This window comes from Rhipicephalus sanguineus, chromosome 6, assembly GCF_013339695.2.
Source record: "Rhipicephalus sanguineus isolate Rsan-2018 chromosome 6, BIME_Rsan_1.4, whole genome shotgun sequence".
NCBI lineage: Eukaryota > Metazoa > Arthropoda > Arachnida > Ixodida > Ixodidae > Rhipicephalus > Rhipicephalus sanguineus.
The window spans coordinates 143,263,090-143,277,545 of NC_051181.1; the positions used below are offsets into that span (position 1 = coordinate 143,263,090).

The following is a 14,456-nucleotide window of genomic DNA, read 5'->3' on the forward strand; positions in this document are numbered from 1 at the left end:
ATAAGGAACATGAAGACCAGACGAGCACTAACTTCGTCTAGCGCTCGTCTGATCTTTCTGTTCCTTTCTGTGCCCCGGTGTCATAAACGTCTGGAATTCTCGCTCGAGCGCGCCTTCATCGAAGCAAGCGCGCCGTGGTGTCGGGAAATAATCTTCTCACGAGTGACTTTGGGATAATGCAGCTCACGGGGGTTTTTTTTCGCACCTGGGGCATAAGGGCGCATGTTGAAGGAGCGCACCTCCCTCCGGTGGGGGAGCGTAGGCCGCGAATGAATTTTGCTGCTTCGGCAGTCGGCGTTGAACCAGCGAAGAGCGCGGTCATCGGAGTCGCGAGTCTCGCGTAGGCGGCGAGCACGGAGTGTCCCGCGCAACGAATCGAGTAGGCTGCATTGCTGCAACACCGGGCACTCTTGTCGTCTACCGAAGCTGGCGAGACCATCAGTGGCACTACGTAGACTCCCCTACGAACACTACGAGCTAGCATGGTCCGTACGGTACTTGTTATTGTGAATTTTTTAGAATTTTTTAAACAGTGAAGGTGTTAAGGCTAGCCGTAATTTGTACGGCGTACGGGTATGTGCCGTGCGGCCTACGCGAAAACTATCGTCATCCTAAACGGGTATGTGCCACAGAAATTGGGTAAATCCCAATACTCACCACTGGTCCACTAAAAATGAAGAAGAAAAATATCGTCATAAAACGGATATGCGGAAAGCAGCCGAGCGAAATAGTGAACTCGGCAAGCTGCCGGCCCACTCTACCGACAAACTAGCTACAACCATGTTCTGGCTATAGACACAACTAGACTAAGCAGCCCGTAAATCTATGAGAGGTGCGAACGCTGTGTTTCAGCGCGAGGTTTTGTCTCTAGAGTTTGGACATCCGTGTCATGGGTCTGACTGTCTGTGGTTTAACTTGAACCTCTATGCGCTGAGAGTCAACGTAGAAACAACCTATAGCTAAAGCCTAGCAGCGACCTATAAGCAACCTAGAAACGACCTGCATCACCTATCTAACGCCTGGAAACAACCTCGAAGCAACCATATTAGTGTTCAGATTTCGTCCACTTTCGCTGTTTCAAGCCCTGCGTGACCTAGTACAAGCTTCGTCAATTTTTTGTTACCGTATTTTTTTACTATAACCAGCTTTAAGATAACACTGTACTAGGGTGCGCTGCGTCGCACAAGAAGTTCCGAAGCGGGAGCAGGATCTTTCTCATAATTTTTCTTTGTGTTTCTTCTTGTGTCCATCTTGTGGAGTTATTTTATTAACATATCGCGTTGTCTATTTTTTTCTGTATATGTAGTTATTCGCGTTGTCATTCAGTGTATAGTTTCTTGTGTCGTTCTTTTTTTCATCGCGCATATTTTTAACGCGATAGCGTTTAAGAGCTCGTTTCGCAGAAATTCCGGTGTCGGCGTCGGTGACAGCGTCGTTGGTTGAGCGAAAAATCATCATCTTGTCCGTGACCGAAAAATCGAGAAAGATGCAAATGAAATAAGTAATAAAAAACTTCGGGTTCGAGTGAGAATCGAGCCCAGGCCGTCTGCATGACAAGAAGGTGTTCTACGACAGAGCAGCCCTATTTCACTATAACACTATATGAATGTCATGTAGTGGAAGGAGTCTCCTTAACGCATGTAATATTGGGTGGCAGAAGCGCAGAATCGCGCCAGGCGTCAAAACATGTGCGCAACGAGTGGGTGTTTTAAAGGACCAGCCATTACAAAGCGCTGCATCATCAGCAGCAGAAAAAGCATCAACAAAGTGAACAGCTGCGTAGGATCGCGTGTTGCCTCACGGACGCGTAGTGAGCCCTTCGCTGATTCGCAAATGAATAATTATGGCGTAGTGGGCATCAACTGTACTTGCAGTAGGCATTCTAGCATACTTTTAAACGGCCAACGTTACGCGCACAGTCGTTGGTTTCCTTACGGCACGGTTTATGCATGCACCAAGAACCGCAGCCAGGCTAGCAATTGAGAAGGCGAGGAGCACGGGGCCCAATTAAGCTATCGCGTTACTCTTGAAGGCGAAGCTCAAGCGTCCTCCAAGTTTTTTTTGTTTCCTCTTAGTTCACCGTGTCTATCTTGACCTTGCTCTTGTTTTATTAAATGCTTCTTTGTTTCTTGTATCAAATGTCCGCGTCTGCTCAATGAGTCTGTCGGTCATCCTGAACATCCCTACACGTGCAACCCCCGCACGGGTCGACCGGCCGACAGAAAAAATTTGAAATGTACCACTCTGAAGCCTTTCAGGCGCCTTTCAGGCGCCGCAGGCCTAAGCGTAAAATGAAAGCCCGCGAGTCTGCCGAGACTCCGTTTTTGGAGCAGTGGGGCCGCACCGAAGTGTGTGACACACAGTCTCTTGCGCTAATTGTTTAATATGTAAAGCCACTTGCGCTTGTGTACGGAGTCAGTGTAAGCTTGAGCGAATTCAGTAGGACTTATCTGCAGACTTAACACAGCACATATAATAATTGGAGACACTCTAACAAGTAATCGTCAACGTCCCTAAGAACTAGACGGCACCATGACGGTGTAATGCAGCCAGTATCATTCGTTATACATTACGTGGCTCCCAAATTCGCCTCAATCAGTGACATTCGAGTGGGCACTTACGTACCTTTACCGTAGACTTCGAACTTGTTGGCTGTTCTCTCGGACAATACCGTTCGCGCAAATCTCCACAGGATGGAATAGAAGCTTGGTGCTGCAAATGTCAATCGCCAAGCCATTCAAGTGATAAGTAGATCAGCAATGGAGAATACCGCTTCATGCCGTACAAGGAAACGAAGTGTCGAGTCACGTCGTGTAAAGTCAGGCAAGACAGTGCGGAGACGTACCGTTGATGACAATGACCTTCTCTAGGCACTCCGGGTAGTTGTCTTCCAGCATCCGAATTAGGACAGCTGCAATCTTTAGCGCTGCAATAGCAAAATACGAGGGTCCGAACACTTACGCACTCTACCCATAACTCTGCCGTCGTGAATGGATGACATGTCAGGTGCCAGGTCATCAAGAGTGTGCAGCCAGGTCAGTCGTGGCAAGTGGTTTACACGCTGGGCATGTGCCTCACCAATGCGCATTGAGGCGATGCGCTTGCGAAGGATATTTGGGTAAGACGCCAGAAACCTTCACTCTTCGAATCTAATCTTTTCTGTAAATGCTTCGCACTCTTACAGTTGGAAAAATATTGATCTCCTTTTCTATTCATTTTCCTCGTACATCGCATGCGCGTGAACATTTTTGAACAAGGATTAGCGTAGCTGCACCTCCATTCATTTCTAATAATAATAATTGTTGGAGTTTTACGTCTCAAAACCACGTATGAATATAAGGGACGTCGTAGAGGAGGGCTCCGGAATTTTTGACCGTCTGGTGTTCTTTAACGTGCAGCTAAATCTAAGTACACGTGTCTCTAGCATTTCGACTTCATCGAAATGCGGCCGCCGCGGCCGGGATTCGATTCCGCGAACTTCGCGTCAGCAGTCGAGCGCCATAACCACTACACCACCGTGGCGAGGTCTCCATTTCTTTGTGCGCAGCCGTTTTCCCGCCTCACTCTATGTAGGCCTCAGACGCCATTTTTGCTGTTCTCACAATCCAGCGGAAACCTTCGCACACTATAGAGTACAGTCCACTATAATATTGCTTCACATTTAAACCAGGGCGCAGACACAATGAACATGAAAGAACACAGCATTTCGCGAAATCAGCGAGGTACCGTCTTTCTTGTCCCTCGTGCCTGGGCGCTGGTTTAATGATGCAGCCGTACCGACTCGCCCGAGTTAATGTGCTCTTACATAGCATTTCTTACCTTGCCAAGAGTAGATATGACCAAGGACCAACTTCTCCAAGTCACCCACCGTGTAGTAGGTGTGAATTTCTTGCCCCATCTAATAACAGAACGGAAGTATTGGCATGTATAGACATATCAATAAGTAAACGATCTGGTTGCGCATCACATCCATGCACAGTGCATGACGCTGCACCTTGAAGCAGAGCCGGCACTGCGCTGTTTACGCTGTCAGCAAGCAAGCCTGCTATCCCTTGCGAAATTTTACGGAAATCGTCTATATCAAGTTTATCGGTGTTTGTAAATTAATAATCTCCGTATATACCTGGCCAAGTTATCATGTGGTGTGGTGGGTATTTCGAGACCGAATTCTTTACACATAAGAAGCGTACGAGACTATTTTCGCCTGCTTCGTGGCCTCAGATTTATTTTAGCTGTGAATGTATCTCCAGACTGCTGCCCTAATTCAAAGAAGCATTGATGCTTATTAGCCCTTATCAGCATTAGTACAATCATTATGTCTCCATGAAATCAATCAATCAATCAATCAATCAATCAATCAATCAATCAATCAATCAATCAATCAATCAATCAATCAATCAATCAATCAATCAATCAATCAATCAATCAATCACCTCGTTGGAGGAGCTCCGGCACAGCGATTCAGTGTACTCCAGCAAGTAGATGCCGTGGCGCTTGATAACTTCAGGTGTCAGTTCTTCCAACATTGCTGCGAAACACACACATACACGCAAACTCGTGATTTCGTACACATTGTAGTATACCGTTGCGTCGTGTCTGAATAAACCCTTTCGTAGATGTAAGAATATCTATTACTGCTGAGTTGGTGTGAGTAGCGTGGGGCAGTGTGTTGGGCAGATCGATTGACAGTCTATACCCGTGGTCTATACTGACACGCTTTGAAGCGGTACACACTTTGTAGACTTCCAAGTAAGGCCCATGTTTGAAGGCCTCGTCATTGTAAGATACTTGTTTTTAAAAAAAAACAACAACAATGTACATGTACATTCTAAAAAAATAAGCGTGTTACCCTTTTCGGTGAGTCCTGACAAGCCACGTATATGACTCTCTTTAAGGAGACTCGTTAACTCCCTTTTGGGTCCCAACCCTGACTTGGCCAGGGAGGGGGAGAGTGGAGTGGGGGGGGCTTCAACTCCCCCCCCCCCCCGCCCCGATATTTTCAATTTTGAATGCGTATATACACGCACACATACAAACGCACGCACGAACATAATGTAAGGTTCATCCCCCCCCCCTCCCACCGAAAAAATTTCTGGCCGCGCTACTGGGTACCATGAATCTCCAACGAGAGTACATATAATAATCTCCAAAGAGAGTTCCCGTGTCTCTTTAAAGAGAGTCGTATACATGCCATGTCAGAACTTGCAAAAAGAGTAAAAAAAACTTTTTTTTATTATTATTAAAGTGTAGTCCGGTATTCGGCCTGTCTTCCTGTGGGACACAGTTTTGGTTAATACATTCTAGACTTCGCTTCGCTCATACACCGCGACTTCTTTCACGTTCGCTCTTGTTGAAAGCTTCGTCTAGTTTTGCCGTCTTTTCTTTTTCTTTTTCAGTCATCAATGTTATTAACTGCACGTGCCTGGCTTTCGAAAAGTTCTGCGCGAAGTTCAACATGTTACACATGGCTCTAAACTTTTCCGGGGAAATGCGTCGTAAACAGTTCGCTTGATAATTTTTCTTTCTCGTGCTTCTGTGTATATATCTACTATATACCTAATGCAGATGGAAGACTCACCGTTGACATTGACTCCGCATGGGACTATCCACATGGGGCGTCCGTCTTTGCAAGCGTTCAACAAAAATCTGGGACAGTTCTCTCTCAGTATCTGCGAAACGGAGGAATGACTGCTCACTAGTGATGCAGAACTATCGGTAAATTGACTATCGATAGTATCGATAGTTTTTTTGAAACTATCGATAGTGTAAACAAACTATCGATAGTGCTACTATCGACAAACTATCGATAGTGCAATCGGTAGTACCATCGTTAATATTACTATAGCGATATTACTATATTACTGCCACGCGTGTTTATTGCTTTGTTTTGACGTATTCGGGTTTCACCCATAAAGACTGTTAGCAACGTTTGACACAGACCGCGCCTTAATGTGTGAGAAGCTTCACAATTGTTTGAGATCATTCTGTTAAGATTACGAACCAGACGCGAATAGTCAAGTTTATTCGAGAGCTTACGCGAGCACCAGCGATAACGCTGGAAGGCTTGATGACTGATGTATAAAGGACGACGCGTTCCACCGATGATCAGATTACTCAACAGCTGACGACTGCTCCCGCTGCTATCAATGCGCAGCATGTATCGCTTGTATTTTTGAGTTTTGATTTTCTGGACACAAGTTCGCCCAAATAAAGAGCTCCGTATTTCCTAGTCTTGCTGCAGCATTCTTCACCGTCACAACCACGTGACAATACTATCGATAGTGGTGTGAATAATGATGCGCTTGCTGGCAGGCCATATTGCCAAAATATTTGCGATAGCCTACTACCAGGTTCGCTTAATTTAGGAGCAATTTTTGGCAGAGAAATTATTTCCGCAGTCAAAATGGCGGAATATGTCCATCAATAAATTCGTATCCAAAAGCAACCAGTTACACTTTACAATTAACTTGGTATTTTTTTTATTTTGAAATCATAAAATGGAATATCAATTTGAAGCCGCGCAGTTCCACCACATGTTACGCCTTCCTTTCCGTTACAGCTGAACAGTTTGACTTTATGATCATGTGTCAGCAAAGCACTGTGGTGAAGAACGCAATGATGTCAACTTTCTTGCCCTTCAGCCTGCTCCTCTGGCTCCACTATGTACCACGCGCGCGGAAAACCAAGTTTATTCTGCAGTGAGTCCGCGCTGTTGATTTTATACTATCGATAGTACCATTGAATTTTTTACTATCGATAGCGCTATCGATAGTATTTTTTTCACCATCGATAGTTTGATAGTGACTCAGCTATCGATAGTATCGATAGTACCATCGATAGTTCTGCATCACTACTGCTCACTGATCATCACTGCTCGCTGGGCTGAAAGTTAACAAGTTTAAGTGCCTCAAAGACCTGTGTCGCTCGTTCTAGCGATATCAGCTTGACTTGGTCACCTTTTCACTTAGTCAGTAACCGCAATTTTCATTTGCAAGGACAGAGTTGGCGCCAAATCCAGTACAATGGCGCCGCATAAACGTGCGCATGTTATTTTTCGCAACGTATTTCATTTTGGCGCTTGCATGCTTCGATGAATATGAATATGTGTCGCCTAAAAAATCAACGTTCAACAATTTCGCAGCGCTAAGACGAGTAAGACGAAAGCCATAGTTCAATTATGATTAATTTCGCGGCAAAAACCCCCAACGCTGGTATGCCAATGTAACTCCAAGAATTCATTTCTTAACTGGGGTCGTCGATTGCGCGATAAAAGATTTTATACTTTGCTAAGTCTATGTCTTTGGCTCCATTATAACGCAGTGTAGTACATCTTTAGTGATAATGAATGTATGATGTCCGCGTAAAGGGCTCCAAAATTGATTACGTAACGATTAATTATAGGTACAATTGTGGCGTCGCGGGTCACCCGTTTTTCGTGTTTGCCTCTCGTCTTACTAAGCTACCTTGGTAGATTTCTTGGTGCTAAAGCGAGGTTATCAACGAAGGCACCGAAATTTATTCCCCATTTAAGCGTCCCTTTGATTAAATTAACAACAATCGCAGCTATGTGTCAGCGCACGAGTTGATCAAGTGCGCGCTTTGCAAGCAAAGGCAGTGCTAGGGATTTTTTTTCTTCTTTTTTCTTTTGCGAAAGGCGTTCGACATATGCCTGGCCGTCCTGCAGGCCTCGATTACCGACGTACCTCTAAGTTACTCCGTAGATGCGCGAAATGAATACGGGCTTTCTATAACGAAGTTCTTTCCTTTACTAAGCTATCCAATTTGGAAAAAGCATACTTCAGGCATCTCGTAGCTGTGCAGTATGTCGTCCACGTCGTTCTCCTTCCGCCACTTGAGGTGCTGCGTTTACGAGAAACAAAAAAGAAAAGAACGGGAACTCTGTAAAGTCATTTAAACGGCCTACTCCTTGCAAAAGTTAAAAACTTATTCATGTTCTGATGATAATTGGTTGATAAAAAAGGTATCTCATGCGTTTTTTGCGCTAGATCATTCAAGCTTTCCTCTATTATAGAAAACTGCTGAGGAAGCATTTTGTTTATTTCGGATTATTTTTCGGTTTTTTTCATGCTCAGAGCACTACATTAAACACATTCTATGCAATGGTCAATAAATCTTGTTTTTTTATAAATATTCTTGCGTCCTATACCAAAATATTAGTTCTTTGAAGTAATACCAATAAAAAGTAGAATCACTTAGCTTTATATTTATGTATAATATAGCACTGTATTTATGACATTCACAATGAAAAATAATTACTAAAGCATACAAAATGTGGCCAATATTTCCACTGTTACGAATGAGTGAAAGGAGTTCGTCGTTGACGACAGCGACACCACGTGACGTGACCTCAACGATTTGGTCAGGCGTTCGAACATTTTGCAGAGTTACATGTACCATCTAACACTGTAAGTGTCATCATCACTAATACTTCATCGCGTCGCACAGGCACTGCAGTGATACTCACGTCACGATACATTTTCTCGGCCTTGGCGACATTGAAGTCCCGCGCTGTTTTCGGGCCACACACATGCGAAAGAAGCAATACATAAAGGGTGACGCGCGCCGCGCCTGTAGTTCCGCATTATTTTTGCACTATTTCTAAATTAATTTGTGAGAGGCGAAATAGAGATCGCATTAACGTCCCAACGCTTCCTCTACGGGAAGCTACGTGATAGAGCCTTCCGTGTCGGCGTACTTTTAACCCCTGAGAATGTAGTTCTGCAACAGAGAAGACAAAGGAATAAATTTTTTACATTAACAAAATTTTATTCGCGATTATCTGTACTTAAGGACAGAGTCGAGGTTGTTGTCCCCCACGTTGTAGCACAAAGCTACATAGCAATAGATGCATGCGGATTTCACAGAGGGAACTGAAGCACCCTGGTCACTTGCCTTAATTTTTCTGAGTGGGCGTGGTCCCCAACGCAGCCAGGCTCACATAGCCCTTCTCTCTGTCACAAAACTGACTTGGCCTCCTACTTGTGGATCTGCTTTCTTGTGTGCCTACTTTACTTTCACCTGTGCTTCTTGTAAAGTGATTATTTCTCTTGTTGCTCTCTTCATATTCTGTCTATATTCTCTGCTACCTAAAGAGCAGGCGGGAGTCGGGCCCCTCTCTGTGGTGGTTGTCAGCCTGCTTCCTGCCAATTTCCTCTTTTTATTTTGAATGTGTGATTGTGCAGATGTCTGAATATTAAATAATAAAAACAGCGGTGTTGCGTCACCTAGCCGCCACTCACCTCTGAGCCAACGCAGCAGGGACGCATCCGTATCCGAGGTCCTCTTCACGTCGCAGACTGCCTTGCTGAACTGCGCGGGTCCGGCCATAACAACAACGTCATATTACATACATGTATATATGAACCCTGTTAGTATAACTAAACTAGAATCAGTCACTTTCCGCTAGAATGTACCTCAGAACACTGGACGTCGGGATCCGACACACCACCGCCACATAACGACGAGCAAAAAAAGAAAGGGGGGTGGGGGGCAACATGACTACTGAAATTCTCTATACTTCGCAAACAGAATCAGAAATCACTCCATCAAGCTTCCCAGCACTTTATTTATATTCTTCTTTCAAAAGCTTTCCTTTCAAGGCGTAAGAGCTACGATTTTGGCTATTAGCCCCGAGAACGAACACTGGCGGCGCTGCAGTCGTGGTGATGTGACGTCACGGCAAGGACTCGCTTGCTCCGCGGACGAGGATCGCCTTTTTCTGCGCCCGCCGCGTACCCGCTCTTTCGCGATACGGTGGTGATTACTGCTTATTCTTACGATGAAAATCTCCGAAGGGAGAAGGTAGAAGTTTACACTACCAGCGAAAGTTTAGTAAGTTATAGAAAGTTTGGATAATATAGCTTATAATGGGCGAATTTCCGTCCGAACGGAAGCTTCGCCGTGAATATGGTGATGCACGAGAGCAAGACATTCGTTGTTTTCACCGCGTACTCCAAGACATCGGTGCTAAAAGATTTACGCTAATGGTTCTAACTTCATTACAACTTGGCGTAGACTCCACGGTTAGAACATGCGTCCCGAAGATTACAAATTAAATTAGGACGTTTTCAATTCACTAACTACATTGCGGCTTATCGTACAAGTTATGTCTGACTTTGCAGATTATCTAGGTGATTTGACAGAATTGCGCTTTCTGCTACAGGAGGCTTTACATAGATCTGTCTATTTAAATAATCCCTTAATACATCCGGAAAATTAAACAAAATAATACTACCACGCACACAATGGTTTCGGAAATTCTGAGGTGTTAGTATACTTGGATTATGTAAACATTTCTGCTCAACACTCGTCTGGGATTATGTGGCCGTATACCCCGATTTGCATGAACTGCTGGTCCGATCAACCGCCGGGTCACGAGCGGTAATGTTAAATTCTCGTGGGAGCACTGTTGATAACAATCGTGTGCAAAACAAACGCCTGAAAATCGAAATGAGCGTTTTGAACTGTTTCGATGGCACTCTCAGTGACGTGGCCCACGTATTAATTGAACGTCCTTCGCCTTAATGAGTCAATAAATGGTCTCGCACGTCATGTCCACATAAAGGTTCATGATGCTCAGGGGTATATCAAATGCAAAAAAAATTATGAGCTGGCTATTTAAACTAGTACTTATACAAGTGTAACAGCACCGTTGCTACCATGCTGCATGAAGACACAATCTGACAGCAATAAGAAATTTCCGCAATTAACCTCATCTTGTTTTTGTAGTAAGTGAAGCTCCGAAATTATTGCGAGGAAAACGTGAAACTAAACAACATGATGACTGAGCGAGTACACAAGAAAAACAAATACAACAACTGCGGCAGTATTCTCGGGCGAGCGCTTTCGAGATATTTTGCGAAGCTCAATACCGCATGCGCTTTCGTAATCGTGCGCGGGGCTTGGCACACCGGCAAGAACGCTGTCCGCCGATCGCGGATGCGTCCGATGCAAATAACACTTATGGAAGCGAAGCCATCATATCTTTTAAAGGAATCGCGCGTGAACAACGCAGCCTAATAATGTGAATAAGGTGTCTTGCGTGTCAATTAATACCACAACATGATTGTGAGACACACTGCAGATTATTTTGACCGCATCGAATTCTTTAACATGCTCCTGTATCCAAGCAGAGGAATGTTGCTTTTAAAACCCGTCGGAATGCGGCTGCTGTGGTCGGGAACCGGACCCATCTCCGAAGTTAGCAGCGCGACACAACAACAAACCTGATCACCCCTTTCAAAGTGTGCTCGACGGGCGCGGGCACCGTCGGGGACAGTGAAGAACAAATGCATATAACTTTCTGTCGTTTTACTAGGAACATTATCGATGCTGTTTTCTTCATTCATCTGAAGCTTGAGACAGGCAAAAAGCGAACGTAAACAGAGGAACAGCGCACGAAGCAAGCGCGTGATATGCCGGCGCATCACTGCGAGCGTCGAAGAGTCCTTGCCGTGACGTCATCCACGCCTCCCGCCAGGCGGCGCCACCTCAACTTCTCGGGGCTAATGGTGATATTGACGCGCCGATTAACCGAAACCTGTGCATTGCTGGATTCCTTGTCAGTGTCTCACCCGTTATGCAGATATATGTATCTCTGGGTATGAGCAAATGAAGGGGAATGTTCTCCGATGGGCTAATTTCTTTTGTTAGATACGAGGAAGAAAGGAAGGAGAGAACACGGGACAAAGGAAAGGCAGGGTTGTTAACCAGTCTAAAAGGGCTGGTATGCTGCCCTACACTGGGGAAACGGATAGGGGAGTTTTAAAGATAGAGATAGAGAGAAAGGGAGGGAGAGAGAAAGAGCATGCACGCACAAAGTCATACACCTCACAGCCATGATAACGTCATTAGTCCATAACCGCCGGTGTAGGTCTGGTGTCTTCAAGAATCTGAGCACTGCCTTCGTCGCCTTCACCCGCGATGACCTCTCAGAACGACATTCCAGAATAGTTTCTGCAGTCATCGATCTGTGATCTATGCGAGCTAGAGCGACCGCGATTGATTTTCGCTGCTCATTATAGCGACGACAGTCACAGAAGATGTGCTGTAATGTCTCCTCGCTACCACAGTTATCCCAAAAAGGGTTGTCAGCCATTTCCATTCCGAAGGAGAATGACTTCGTGAAAGCCACTCTTAACATAAACGGCAAAACAGACTGGCATCTTTTCGGCGTAGTCCAGTGTCTGAAGACGTAAAATGTTCGGGCAGTGGTGGTGCTGCTTGTGCAGTCTACTTGCTGTATTCAAAGTGGAGAGAGCGATTTCTTGTGCGGTCACTCGAAGCTGGCTAGCAGCATCAGTCCTTGATAGGGGTACTGTCTCGAGCCTGTCGCCTTGAAGAGCTGATCGAGCAGCACTGTCGGCGTGTTCATTGCCTATCACACCGCAGTGACTTGGCCACCACTGAAATGTCACGTGGTGTGCTTTCGTGAATGAAGTATGGAGGGGATACCTAGTATCGAAGATCAATTGTTCGTATGGTACATGACGCAAAGATTGCAGGGCTGCCTTCGAATCGCTGAAGATTGACCACCGTTGAGGCTGTTCGCGATGGACTTCCCAAAGTGCAGCGCGAAGAGCGGCAAGTTACGCAGCCGTCGATGTCATTGGGTGGTCTGTCTTGAAACTGACGGTAATAGCTTTCGCTGGGACGACGACTGCTCAGGAAGAACACTGGAGAGTACTTGATCCATCAGTATAAACATGTACGTATTCGGAGCACCTCTCGTGCAAAAAGAATCGGAGATGGCTATTTCAGCACTGGTGATGAGAGCTCAGATTTTTTTTTCTGATTGCCGATACGCTGAGGTTGTTGGCTTAGATGCGGGGATGAAGCCTGACGGAAGGTGCGCGGATTAGTTTGAGGAATCGTACAGACAATTAAGCCATAGAAAGGATAGGACACATTATTTGTCTTTTTTTTTTTACTGTAGTGTAATAATTATGACATAAATTGAAAGGCCCCTATACTTTCCTTGGTTTAGTCTCTGGGTGTGTATTGGTGTTTGCGACGTCGTTTCTGCGTGCATCGCTTATAAGTGACACCTGACGATCAGTGAAAAAAAAATTTTTTTTAAGTTTCAGGCAGCGTCCTATCAGGTAGCGTTCCAAGTTCATAACCATTAGTGTTGAACTTTTCTGTTTGTCGAGGCACACCGAAAAAAGACAAATTACTGCATCCCGGTGACTCCATTTTAAAAGGTGACTTTGCGCGAGCTCCTTCTCAAGTATTGCGGGCCATCAGCGCAGGAGCTCTTTTCGAATACCTTACTGCAAGTCGTTAAGATCTAGTTCTTCTCCAAGGTGCAAGTAATTGTAGTTGTGGTGACGAACCTTAAAAATTGATGAGGACGTTTACGAACAGTGTCTTCGGGAGAGTTTACGTCCCCGAAACTCCAAACTTCTTTTTGTATTTTGTGCTATTTAGGGCTCGTGTCGCCTTAATTTATGTACGTCTTATAACTCATTTGGCTACGGATATCTCTAAATTACCCCTGTAAAAGTAGAAGAAAGTTGTGCTATTGTCGTTGAATTCGTGCAACAACTCTCCCCCCCACCCCCAATTCTTCCTTTCCCTGCCCATTCGAGCGCGTTTTAGAATGACAGCAGCGTAGACATTTGGGCGTGTTGGTGTAGTTCCATGTTGGGCTGAATTCGCAGCGCAATAGAGACGGGAAGCTAGAACAGATAATGACAAGCGCATACTCGAAAGTTGAGCAGTATAGGATCAAGCGGACTCCGGTTATACTGGAACGAAAAAAAAAAGATGTTTGGTATTCACTCACATTTACCTGCTGCCCACGTAATGACAACAACCGGAGCCCGAAGGCAATAAACGTCCTTGTGGACAGGGAAAGAACGAAGTCAAACATAAATGTTCCTCCATACAGGCTAGCATTTGCCTTTCAGTATATTGTGGCCCGGCGGCTCATAAACGGAGAAAGCAACATCAATCTGTTTTGCATTCTGTTTTGCTAGCTTCAAACGGTCGGGAATGTTGTGTTCGGCCATCACGTTCTCCGCTTGAGAGCGTCGTTGATGTGGATTACGCAATATCGTGGCATGGGCACTCACCTGTTCTAGTGCTGCTTGTTGGCTTGCGCTCAAGTTTCCAAGGTAGCCGCTCATAGTGACTTGGCGCTTGTGAGGGAGAACCGCGAGCTCCGCCTTCGACTGTAGCTTTCCATCGACTGACTTTCGATGCGATCGGAGAGCCTGCTCCGCTCTTGCCAAGGTGTGCCAGCAGCACCGCGAAGCCGTTACGTCACAGCGTCGTCGCATCTTTCCTTCCAAAAGACTCGCTAATGCCTCGTTACTTCAGTTCCCCCGCGTCCCGTGTTTTGACGTCATATAGGTACGCTGACGCTCCCCTACATAGATCTTTCTTTGCATTCGATGAGCTCTCTTTACATTTGTTTTGTCATTCTATGTCCG

The 14,456-nt window shown here is 45.4% G+C and overlaps 1 protein-coding gene across 1 annotated transcript; it reads right to left on the reverse strand.

The window, feature by feature from the left end:
* Positions 1-2,617: 2,617 nt before the first annotated feature.
* On the reverse strand, positions 2,618-8,497 carry LOC125756201 (protein real-time-like). The gene is made up of 7 exons (XM_037663889.2): positions 8,486-8,497; positions 7,798-7,860; positions 5,579-5,669; positions 4,434-4,528; positions 3,820-3,898; positions 2,846-2,926; positions 2,618-2,712 (listed from the first exon to the last, which is right to left on the reverse strand). The coding sequence occupies exons 1-7, from the start codon at positions 8,495-8,497 to the stop codon at positions 2,618-2,620; spliced, it is 516 nt and encodes a 171-aa protein (XP_037519817.2).
* Positions 8,498-14,456: the final 5,959 nt, after the last annotated feature.